General features: G+C 36.8%; 1 protein-coding gene across 1 annotated transcript in view; it reads left to right on the top strand.

The window, feature by feature from the left end:
- Positions 1 to 10,899, top strand: part of myo6b (myosin VIb) — a 40,084-nt gene extending 29,185 nt beyond the window's left edge. Inside the window, exons 27-32 of the mRNA XM_053632925.1 lie at positions 340 to 418; positions 2,908 to 3,068; positions 5,711 to 5,814; positions 6,046 to 6,177; positions 6,979 to 7,197; positions 9,341 to 10,899. Of these exons, the coding sequence (XP_053488900.1) occupies positions 340 to 418; positions 2,908 to 3,068; positions 5,711 to 5,814; positions 6,046 to 6,177; positions 6,979 to 7,197; positions 9,341 to 9,540 (895 nt within the window). The 3' untranslated portion in view covers positions 9,541 to 10,899. The remainder of the gene's footprint in view (positions 1 to 339; positions 419 to 2,907; positions 3,069 to 5,710; positions 5,815 to 6,045; positions 6,178 to 6,978; positions 7,198 to 9,340) is intronic.
- The last annotated feature ends 1,910 nt before the right edge of the window (positions 10,900 to 12,809 follow it).

Here is a 12,809-nt window from a genome sequence, read left to right as displayed (position 1 = left end):
GGTCATATTTAATACAATAAACTAAAATGAAATATTAATGATTTTCTTATCCTGACATTAAAAAACTGAAGAAAAACAAAATTATACACTATAATTTAAAGGATTTGAAATGGGACACAATGCTGACACAGATTATTATTCTGGATAACACTGGATACGAGTCTGGATAATAAAAACAAAACAAAAACTTTTTAAAGCTTGGTATTAATTTAGAGCCTCATGAGCTGGATTTGGTGTGCGGGAAAAATCAAAACCTAACTGGACAAAATTAGAGGAATATGTTTTGCTGTGTGCTTTTTCTTTTGGCATAAGACTCTTCCTTATTCTATCTTACCACAGGAAAGCAGAGATGGAGCAGAAGAGGAAGCAGGAAGAGGAGGAGAGGAAGAAGCGGGAAGAGGATGAGCGAATCCTACAGGTATAACATATTTACAATTTTACTACATTTGATTTTTTTTTTTTCTTTCGCTGGCCTATATTGACTTTTGTCCACCATTCAGCATTGATTTCAAGTTCCCTGGCAAGTCACTCTGCTAGTCACTTATATGCAGGCTTGTTTAGAGCATGTTACTGTATGTATTCTGTACACTTCCATAAAAATGTCATTGTGTTTTGAGCCACCACTATAAGCCTGGCTGCTTATTTGCCCATGGATGTCAAACACTTTCTTTATTTTGGCACCAGTAGTGAATCTGGATTTGATGAAATGCTGAAGAGAGGTTACAAACTCACTGTCTAGATGAGGTCTAAATCTTGTCAACCCCTGGTCAGCTCCCAGTGAAGCACTCATGCCTACCTTTTTCTTACAAGCTCTTCTTTCAAACTACAGCAGTGTTTTACTGAAATGTTCAGTTTGATGGGTTCCATTGCAGATCTCATACTCTTCTGGTGAGCGGTTATTGGAGAGATTCAGGGAAAGCCTAAAACCGTTTTTTTTAAAAAAAAGGTTCAGGAAAGCCTTAGATTGTTTTAAAGGGGAACATACAGTCAAATTCACACCATAAGAATAGGCAAAAATAATGGAATAAAATAAACATTACACACAGGTATTAAATTACTCGCATAGGGCTGCAACTAACGATTATTTTGATAATTGGTTAATCTGTCAATTATTTCTTTGATTAATTGATTAGTTGGATTAAAAGTCCAATTTTTATTTTCTGTATTGTTTTCTAAAAAAAGTTATTTCACATTCTGCCCGATGTTGTCCTTCAAACATTGTGCAAATTGAAGGCTATGAAAAAGGTATTAAATGTATCTATGTGGGCTATGCTATACAAAGGTTTTTTGAAAAAAAGAAAAACAAAGGCACAAACTAAGTGTTAACTGATAAGAGGTTGAATGTTCTGCGGTAACACACGCATATTCACTCATCTGAACACAGTAACATGTTACTTTATTCTGTAAATGTTTGACACTTCTTACATTTATATACAATTACATGCTATAACCCCATTGCAGTTACTGCTGTCATAAAAAACACAATTACTTTTGTTTCTAAATATCACTAAATATAGCATCAAACAACATATTTGTTCAAAATGAATATTTTAGTCAGAGTTATTGTGCTTCCTTTCTATTGCGTGCTGTTTGATTGATGCATAGATTCGCGCTCACTCAGTGAAGTTTAATGGAGACTCGCTCGCTGTCAGGACGAGTCTTCATGTAAAATGGAAATACTGGAGTGAATTTTGAACATTTACAGATAAGGATATAAAGGTAAATATGGCATTTCTGTGCTGAAGAAAACATGTCTGGAACACATTAAACAGCTCACGCATCTGTCACAGCATCCGACACGACAAGCCACGTTAATACACTTACGAGTTTGTTTAAAGAGCTTAATATAAAACATTCTCATGTTTTGGACGACCTGGATAGTGCACTTTTCACGCAGCAGCTCACTCTGTGACCTCCGCTGTTTCTCAGATGTGTTTTATTCATAGAAATGCATTTTTCACCATTGCAAAGTGACCTCACTGATGGGGTTATCCACAGTGACGTCACAGACCCGACTAATCCATAATGAAATTCCTTGTTGGTTATTTTAATTATCGATTATTATTGTTTTTATCTATTGGTTGTTGCATCCCTAGTTGTTTATAGTTTTTCCCCTACAATTATCCTAAAATGCAGTTTGTTTGTATGCTAAACTTCTACTAAAATGCTTACAAATTAAACAAACAGTGGCATGAAATTCAGGTGACTTTTATTAAAATCATTTAAATATTTGACAGATGTAAGAATTGGAGTTGAAAAGATAAGAGTCCCACTCCCTTCCATTTGAAAAGCTGTCACAACAGACCCAACTAATCCATAATGAAATTCATTGTCGATTATTTTAATTATCGATTTTATCAATTAGTTGTTGCAGCCCTACTTGCATCCAACAGAAATAATTTAAAAATCATTTGGAAAAATGATTGCCACCTGTAAGTATAAACCCCCCCCCAAAAAACCACACTGCTAATCACTGTGAAATATGCGTAAGTGTTGGTGAAATTTTAAGAAGGTTAATGCTTGGCTATAGAACGATGTTTTAATAGAATAATGACTCCAAAATTGTCATAAAATTGCAAAAAATTTTCAACTCTTATTAGACATTATACACACACACACACACACACATAAGATATGGCTCTCTAAGTATCAATCTGTCTGAATCAGAGTGTCCTCTGAATGGATTAATAAATAAAATACAGTTGTTAAGTTAGATGAAATATACTTGGTCAAACGTTATACGTCACTATAGCTGGACGCAGCATCAAAGTGTGTTTGTGTGTGTGTGTGTGTTTGTTTCTAATTTGCATATGTGCAACAGTGTATCTTCCTACTTGTCAGGATTATTATAATAAACTAGCTACTGTGTGTGTGTGTGTTTGTGTGTGTGTGTGCGCACACACGCAGGTGGAACTGGACATTCAATTGGCTCTAGAGCGGGAGGAGGAGGTTCAGAGGCAAGCAGTATTGGAGCAGGAAAGGAGGGACAGAGAGCTAGCCATGAGGATAGCTCAGAGTGAAGCTGAACTCATCCAGGATGAGTCTCAGATGGACCTCAGCCTACGCAGGTACACACACATAATACACACATAATACACACATCACTGCTGAAGTTAGTGTCAGGTAATGTTAGAGCCACAAAAATTCTACCGATCGTAGATGTTCTCGCACCGAGATTTCCATATGAATAAGGCCTGTTGCCCTGCTGCTTTTGTGAAAAAGCATAAAAAAAATCCAAACTGCAGCCAAGTAAACAGCTTTGTGACAGGAAACTGGCTTTGTGATCCAAACTAACATTGTGTCCACCCCCAGAGAGCCTATTGCTCATGGACCTACAAAGTATGTATTTATTGTGAAGGAATGTGATGAATGAAGCTAAACATTGCTACAGAGAGATTCATCTTTAATCATCTATTAGAGAAATGGAAAAAGCCAGAATTCAGTACTTTCTCACATTGGTCACAGGTAACCAGACAACATTTTCTCTCATTCCTTTTTCCAATGATGGTTTGACAAGCCTTGCTTTTTCCACACGAAGAGATAATTAGGATAAATGTAAAAACATCATCCTGTTCCTGACATAAACTCACTCAGAAAACGCCTATTCACAAGTCCTCTACTCTCCTCTAAATTTTTCACCAACCTAGATCGCAAATTTCTGCTACAAAGCAACCATAAACTATTCCCAGCAAATTCCTGGTTGATATTAACCTAAATACTTTCCTTATTCATTAATCAATCCTTCACTGTATTCAATGCAGCATTTAAAAGGATTACATGAGACAGATCATTTTTATTTGCTTATTCACAAACAAATAATATTGTTTTTCAAGGTCAGGTTTGACCACTTGATCATTTAGGTCACTTTATTTACTTAACTTTTGCAATACTGTCAATACTTCAGTAAGCCACTATGCAAATGTAGAATACAGAAGGGCACTACTATAGACCTGGACTCTTAATATTTGCAATCCTAAACTGAATCAGCAGCTGCATCCATATATCCCTACTATCCTACAGCAGTACGCCAAAGGAGTAGTATTTCCAAATTCACAGTATTCATAAAACAGTAGGCGAGAAATTCTCGGATAACCTACTGCCGAGGCAGCGCATCGGCTCTTTTTAAGTTGTAGGTCCCATGACAATGCCAACACTGCGATGTCGTACGTCCAGATTGTATCCATGTTACACACTTGTACTGATCAGTACATACTGTATCAATGGCTGAGCAGTAGGTACTGAATCGAACGCAGTAGGTGATGTCATGGTACGTGATTTCGAATGCAGCCACCTTGTTAACGAGCCCAATCTTTGTAGAGCATCATAACACGTGATTACTTCAGCTACATTTAAAATCTCTAGTCTGGTATATGACCTGCTTTTCCAGAGCTGGAGCATGAGGTGCTCAGTTATCCATTCAATAAATTTGTTTGTGTATGTGCATTTGCGCATGACACTCGCTGACACCTATGTGGGTTAAGCAGTGGGACGGGCTGAGCTAAGTAACTTTGCTACTAACAGCTGTCAAGAGTCAAAATGAGTGTCCACAAAATTGTGTGTGTTTCAGCTTCTCTGCAACATACAGTACTCACATAAACAAACAGTGAAACCTAGACTAATAATTGACTACTTTTTTTCTTGTTTTTAGATAAACAATTTAGAATTTTTATAAATGTATTACAACATAAAATGGTATATATTTGGTATACCATAAATGGTATACATTTTTACAAACGTATTATTCTGCAATCTGAAGGAGTCGCATCAAAACATTTAATCTCCTGTTTAGAATGTTGATCCTAAAATATGAACTGCGCCGCTCAATTCAAAATTGTTTCAACCAAAGTTTCTGAGGAATTACAATGATTCCAATTACCTTTACCTAAGTACTAAAGTTTCCTGCGGAGACTGCAGGGATAGTGACTGTCACTGAGAACTGTAACCTCAATTAATCTCCCAAAAAATATTTACAACATAAATATTTTTTGCATCCATTGTTCTAAATCACATAAGCATACTGCTGGTGGTCCAATTGAAAGCAACTCAGCAACTTTTACCTATACCTCAGACATGATCAGAGCACAGCATTAAGAACGCCACTCAGTGCTTTTATTTTATGTCCATGTGTTTGACTTTTTCTTCTTGACTTTATTGGCTCTTTGGACATATTCTCCCAACTGTACCATTGACACAGTTTGCAGTTCCAGGCCAGGTATAGTAAGCTGAATGTGATTATGAATTGGATTTTGGTTTTGAACTTCCATAGAACCTGTTTGAACTGATAGTAGCTCCAGTTAATGAGCAGTAAATCCTGACTTTGATTGAGCTGTCAGAAAGGATTGGCATGACCCTTACCTTATTGCTAAATATTACATACATTCACATGCTTGTTTTCTCTTTCTTCTCGCAGCTTTTTATGCTTTCCTTACACTGACACTTCCACTGCCTGGACTAGCTACCCACTAGCACACCATTGCAAAGCCATGCCCTGATTTTCCCAGTGCTATATTGATTTGGTCTGTAATTATTAAAGACAGTAAACTGTAGCTTTATTATGAAGTTTCAAATTGAATCCTTTTCACCCATAGCCTAGATAATTTGTTCGATGTTTCTTTATGCATTTCCTGTAAAAAACAAAAAAACAACAAAAAAAAAAACAGCTCATTTGCCTGTTTTACTATGTAAACGAGTTTGATTCAATGCTTTAAAGGGGTCCGCAAGTACAAGCCAGCAAAGCAGCCACCGGGGTGAAGAAGTACGACCTGAGCAAATGGAAATATGCAGAGCTTCGAGATGCTATCAACACCTCCTGTGGTAAGAATAGGGACTCTTTCTGATTGCTTCTCTCACATTTTACTGCCAGCAGAGATTTGTTAGGGGGAAAGAAATATTTTGCTGTGATGTGAGATTTGTAGAAAATGTATATTCCAATTCAAAATGAGAACATAACCATATGGTATAATCAGAATTACATAGTGCATGTGCATGATAGTAAAGCAATAAATACTATGTCGTTTTGTTTAATCAAATGTCACACTTTTGTAGATATAGAACTACTGGCAGCTTGCAGAGAGGAGTTTCATCGTCGTTTAAAGGTCTACCACGCCTGGAAGTCAAAGAACAAGAAGCGCAACACTGAGACTGAGCAGAGAGCTCCCAAGTCTGTCACCGACTATGGTAATATAAAACTGTTGCACACAGTTTATACACAGTGGATACACCATGTACACTAAGATTCTCTGAATGATAGCGTTGTACTGTTCACTCAGTTTCTCAAATATTCCTTTGTGAACACAAAATATATTTCCTGTAGTGCACAGCAGTTGAGGATGTATATTCCAGGATGCAGTGGTGTGTGTGTCTGTGTGTGTGTCTGTGTGTGTGTCTGTGTGTGTGTCTGTGTGTGTGTCTGTGTGTGTGTCTGTGTGTGTGTCTGTGTTGCTGGAGCATGCCACAGGTGAACCAGTTTGTTCTCTTATTTCTCCCAGGTTTTAATGAGCCTCTTATCTCCTGATTAGCTTTCCTGATGTGCTTAAGCACACAACTAGACGCAGTTCTCACAGAAAACACACTGGTGTTTCCAGGGAATTCAAATTATTTGTGATATTTCATCTCAAAAGGCATGATGCCCTGTTTTCTTTTATTGACGGTTGCTTTCTACAGGTGTTCAACTGCTCAAAACAAACTGCTTTGTTAGAGTCACATGTCTTTTGTTGCTCTTGCCAGCATGCATATCCTTACACCCTCAGGCGAACTCTTACTTCAAACAGATTGTTTTTTCCATCAGATATTTTGATCTAATGTTATTTCTCTGATTTAATCAGGTTCTGGCTTTCCATTAGTCATTTAAACTCTCTTGAGTCTTGTCTAAAGGACACTTCAAATAGAGATCAGAACCTGTATTCTCTATTTTTCTTGTAGTATTCTATTTTGTCTTGCTTGTAAACACTTTCAAATTTAATTGTGATGTCATTCCAGCTCAGCAGAACCCAGCTCCTCCTGTTCCTGCCCGGCAGCAGGAGATTGCCGTGAATAGGCAACAGCGCTACTTTCGCATCCCTTTCATCCGCCCTGCAGACCAGTATAAAGACCCACAGAATAAGAAGAAGGGCTGGTGGTACGCTCATTTTGATGGCCCCTGGATTGCAAGGCAAATGGAGCTGCACCCAGACAAACAGCCTATTCTACTGGTAGCAGGTAGTCAAGGTTTCCAATGCTTAGAGGAATAATTGAGCATTTTCACACCTAACCTCCACACATAATGAGTTTTGAAATAACTGAATGTTGTGAGAGACCATGCTGCACATTCTCCCTAGTTTACTTTGTGTAAATTTCAATCTCTCACTTTTTCTACATGTGATAGAGTTTCTGTATCCACCACCTCCTCTTTACCATTCAGCAATTCTTAGCCAGCGCAAAGCATAAACTGTGCAGAAACCACCTCCCTACCACCACTACCACTCACACTAACAGTTCCACAATCATTCTTTATGCCATTTAGCTGAAGGTGTAATCTTCACTTACAAACTCTTATTAGTTAAGATTAGGCTATTAGTAATTTAATATCTCTCCATCTGCAGTGATTACCACAGACAAGAATTTTGATATGTTTGCCTGTACTAAGAAAAGAATGGAAAGCCTACTTACTTATAATTGAAGTTAGGTAGTTGTTGAGTTCTGTTAATAAAATATAAAGCTAACAGCTATGTTAGTATCAGCTCTGAAACAACTGTCAAATTTACGGAAAAATATCTGCGGTTAGTTAGCTTAATCACACACTGATAATATGAGAGAAACCACATATGTCACAAATGGTGACACCACTAGAAATTCTTATGAACAATAATTTATATTTACATTTATATTGTTAACCTTTTTTTGTTTGTTTTTAAACAATTTTGCCATTTATTTAAATCCCTTAGCCGGAGCAGCTCCATAGCAGGAGGTTTTAAATTAAATGAATGAAGAGGAAAGTCCACAAAAGAGGATCTCTGGAGGATGTGGAACTATTCATTATTGAGGACTGGTCTCCTGCTCAGTGTTCTTCAGTCTCATCAAGAAGACTCTGTGCTGTTGTACAAACTACTAATTTCAGGGGTGTCAATAATTGTGACACATGATTTTAGTTCAGTCAGTGGTTCTAGTTCTCTCATTTTTAGTATCAGATTATATGGATGAACCACAAAAACACTTTTTAAACCCATTTTTATCAAGGGTACCAATAATTCTGGAGCTGACTATACCATGAAACTCCAGCAATAAACGGCTTGGGACGACATAGACATGACGATGTCTTACCAAAGCTATGTTTGTGTAGTTTTATCCAATTAACAATTAACAGGAGAAATACAATAAAATAAATACAATACAATAAAAACTCATTTTGGTTGCTTATGTTCTCCATAAAATTTTGTTGTATTCATGTGAGATCCGGCAGAACTTGAGGCACTGCTGTGTTTTTGTCTCTACACTGATTAGCCATAAATGCATAAACCCTGTGGAAAAAGAAATCTTCCCTTTGGAAGAATGAATTACACAAATTAAGAGCTTAATTTACATAAGCCTCAGACTAAAGAATTTGCAAAAGGGCTCTACAAACATGTTTTGCATGAATGTTTATTGACTGCACTGCACACTTTGATTGCAGTTAGCCTTAGAGTTATATTACAGGTTTTGAGTGAATGGGAAACTTTTCTACTGTGTGTGGTAATTACATGCAGTCCCCTCTAAAAGTATGGGAGGATGGGGGTGGGCCGTGGGTTATCCATATAGTCTCCTCTTCAGGAGGTGTAATGCATGCTCAATTGGCTTAAGGCCTGGTGATTGACTTGGCCAGTCTAAAACCTTCCACTCCATCCCCCATCCAATCTGGCCTTCTGTTTCTTACTGTTAATTTGTTGAGTGGGTTTCATGTTGTGGTATGGCTTCTATATTTCTAATCTTGGAGTCTTCTTGTGTTCCAATATTTTTGATCACTTGAAAAATGGGTGCATTCAAGGAAAAGGTGCCATGTTCTATGTTGTTTAACACATCTAGATACAAATTTCAGGAAATGAAAGCTGAAATTCGGATCTATCATCTCATTCATCTTTTAATCTCAACCCCAAATGTCTTTAGTGTGTAGCAAAAAGCAAATGAATTGGCCTTGCTGTTCCAAGACTTTTGGAGGGAACTGTACATAACTGTACATATGTCAAATATAAAGGTTAGATTGTAAAATGCTGCAGTATGCCTTTAAATTGTTAGATGTGATATTTAAGATAAAATGTATTGACATAGTGTTTGGTTGTACTTTTTCTAGAATGAGTGTACAAGAATGTGTGTTGTGCTGTGTTGTTAGGAAAGGATGATATGGAGATGTGTGAGCTGAGTCTGGAGGAGACAGGCCTGACGCGGAAACGTGGAGCAGAGATTCTACCTCGCCAGTTTGAGGAGATCTGGGAGCGCTGTGGGGGGATCCAGTATCTAAAGAACGCCATCGAGAGCAAGCAGGCTCGGCCCACCTACGCCACAGCCATGCTCCAGAACCTGCTCAAATGAAGAGCAGCTTCAGCTCTTTGTAGCTCTCGGTCAGTCCTTACTGTCTGTACTATCTGTAATAACGCATACTACGTCTTTAGTGCACCGGAGCTTAAACACAGGGACCAGCACCTCTCTGTCTCAGTGAGTATTTACATGCTCATATGACCAATGTAGATTTTGATTTTCTTCTTTTTGAGATGATGACCTTTCTGTCAAATCATTTGTTTTTGCTTGATATTAATTTTGCTGTGGTGATTAGCATTTTTCATGCATATTCATACAAACATGATCTGTGCAATGCCTTAAAGTTTTGTCTTTTATTTTAAGGGGTATTTTGTTGGTCACTGAGTTTGATCGTTTTCAATTTACTTAAGTTATTTACATCATCACTGTGTCGTTTCCATTGTTATTAAAGATTGTGGGTATTGTAATTATACTCTGTATATCAATATAAATATCAATCCTAGACCTTTTCCACAGACGGCTCCTGAGCGCTTTGAAGAAAAAATGAAAATAAATCTAGTGACTCGTGTATTAGAGTGCATTTGTTCTTGAAAGCACTTTATTGGACTTTAGAAATGATTCCAAATACTGCCTCGGGCATATTTGTGAGATATTACAATCTTATTTTCGATACAAATAATTTATTGTGAAATCTCTGCTGTTGGTAGGCTTCCAATGACATATTTGTTAATATGCAAATTAATGAACACTTTAGTGTCTGCAAGTAGTCTCATTACATTCAAAATCACAAAATTGCTTTCGTTAATATGGATTATAAAAACATTCATAATGTGGAGGTGACAAGTCTATTACCATCTAAAGAACATGTAGTTTTTTTTCCTCAGAGCTGATTTGTAGTTGCCCACAATTTTTGATTGCTTATAAATTTTCAGTCTGACTTATGTTTCCTCTGTTAGAATGTTTTCAGTGACACAAAAGACTTAAAATACTTGAATCCAGTGGTTTTGTTGGATTTGAATAAATCCATTCCCTACAAAATGTTTGTACTGTGCGTGCATATTTTACAACTGCTGGTTGAATTTGAAGAAGAAGAAGAAGAAGAAGAAAAAAAACATTTATGAAGTACATAAACCACAAGTCAGATCTAACACAAGCAGTTCATTGATGTGAAAGCTGTTTATTTTATTTTAATATTTTTTGTTCTGTTCTCTGTAAAAGTGAATAAAAAAAAAAATACAACAATCCTTATCCTGTATGTTTTGGTCTGGTGTCAACACAATTGATTATTGAGAAACATTTCCTTGCAAAAGCCAGACTTTTTCCAATACAAGTTTATTAGATCTAATATCATTATCAGTATCTAATTTTAAAAAATGCAGAATGAAAAAAAAACAAACTAAAATGGAACACTGTTTGGACACTGGAGATATATTAGTGTCTAAACAATATAGTCTATTAATAGCAATAATGATACCATCAAATGTATCCAATTGTATATAAATACCTCACTGTGAGGGGGAAAAAGAACCTTTAACAAGGGTACATCTTGACACATTACAAGTCACAAACGATGCTCTGCTTTCTTTTCTCTGCTCCTTACTGAAATTGGCATCATAGCGCAGTCACTTCAGACCCATCACTGTCAGATCCTCTCAGAAGACAACATGACTTCCTGTGTTCATTAGACAGCCTCCATGTCTGAAAATAATAATAAATAAACATTGAGAATAACATTTGCACAATTCATGATTTTTTCATGAATAGAAATAGGACAATGTTCTTAACAGTATCATGTCCTCGATATACAGTCATGTGAAAAAATAAGTACACCCCATGGAAATGGTTGGCTTTTTTGACAAGCAAACATTTGGTCATCTTTCAAACAGTGCCTTTTAATGAAGTTGATATACTTGAACAAAACCTCAAGGAAAATTAGCATTTTCAATCATTTATTCAACAGAAATATCAATAGATAAGTACACCCTTGGCCTCAGAAGCTAGTACTGACACTTTTTTAGCAGAAATAACTTCTTGTAGGCGTTTTGCATAATCGTCCACCAGGCTTGCTGGAAATTTTGACCACTTTCCCATGCAATATTCATTCAGCTGCAAGATGTTTGAGGGTTTTCTTGTATGTACTGCCTGTTTCAAATCCCCCTACAACATGTCAATGGGATTCAAATCTGGGCTTTTACTAATTCATTCCATAACTCTACATTTCTTTTTGAGCCATTCCTTGGTGGATTTGTTAGTGTGCTTAGGATCATTATCCTGTTGAAAGGTCCACTTTCAGTTCAACTTCAACTTTCGGACAGATGGCCTCACATTATCTTCAAGCACTCTTTGATATGATGCAGAATTCATAGTTGAATCAATGAATGCAAGCTGTCCAGTCCCTGAGGCAGTGAAGCAACTCCAAAGCATACAGTAACATTTCCACCACCGTGCTTCACAGTTGGTATGAGGCTGTTACTGTGGCCAAACAACTCTATGTTCGATTCGTCTGGCCAGAGCACATTATTCCAAAAGGCCTGGTCTTTGCGGATATGCTCATTGGCAAACTGTACTGTAGTCTTGCAAAGGCTTTTTCCTGGCACGCCTCCCATGAAGGTCAAATTTATCTTTTTCTGATTGTAGAAGCATGCACTTTGACACCAACAGTTAGAAGACTTATTAGGAAATCCTGTGATTAAATTTTGGGGTTCTTGGAGACTTCTTTTTGCATCAGACAATCTGTTCTTGGGCTGAATTTGCTGAGAGGGCCAGTCCTGGACAAATTGGCAGTGTAATTTTCCTTACAGTGGATTGATGTATTTCAAATAATTTGGAGATCCCTTGCCAGACTCATAGTCATCCACAACCTTTTTGAAATAAAGTAGACTTCACACTTCCAAGTTAAGCATTAGTAGTTCGTAGACATGCAGAATAAAACCATTTGAAATACATTTATTTGATCAAACTATGATGGTCAAATATGAGACAAGTTAATATTTTATTAGTGCAAGAAGTGTCTATACTACAACCCCAATTCCGAAATGGAAAATGCAACCCCCCCCCCCCCAAAAAAAACCCCAAAAACAAAAAGAGCCATTTGAAAATTCAGTTTACCCTGTGCTATATTGAAAACACATTATTAACATATTATTTGATGTTTTACTTTGTGAATTTATTTATTTTTTCAAAATTATACACTCATTTCAAATCTGATGACTGCAACACACTCCAAAAAAGTTTGGACAGTCGACTGTTTACTACTGTGTAACATCACATTTTCTTTTAAAAACACTTATTAAGCTTTTGTGCACTGAAGACAACAGTTGCTT

Source organism: Ictalurus furcatus, chromosome 9, assembly GCF_023375685.1.
Source record: "Ictalurus furcatus strain D&B chromosome 9, Billie_1.0, whole genome shotgun sequence".
NCBI lineage: Eukaryota > Metazoa > Chordata > Actinopteri > Siluriformes > Ictaluridae > Ictalurus > Ictalurus furcatus.
This window is presented reverse-complemented; position numbering and strand designations above follow the sequence as displayed.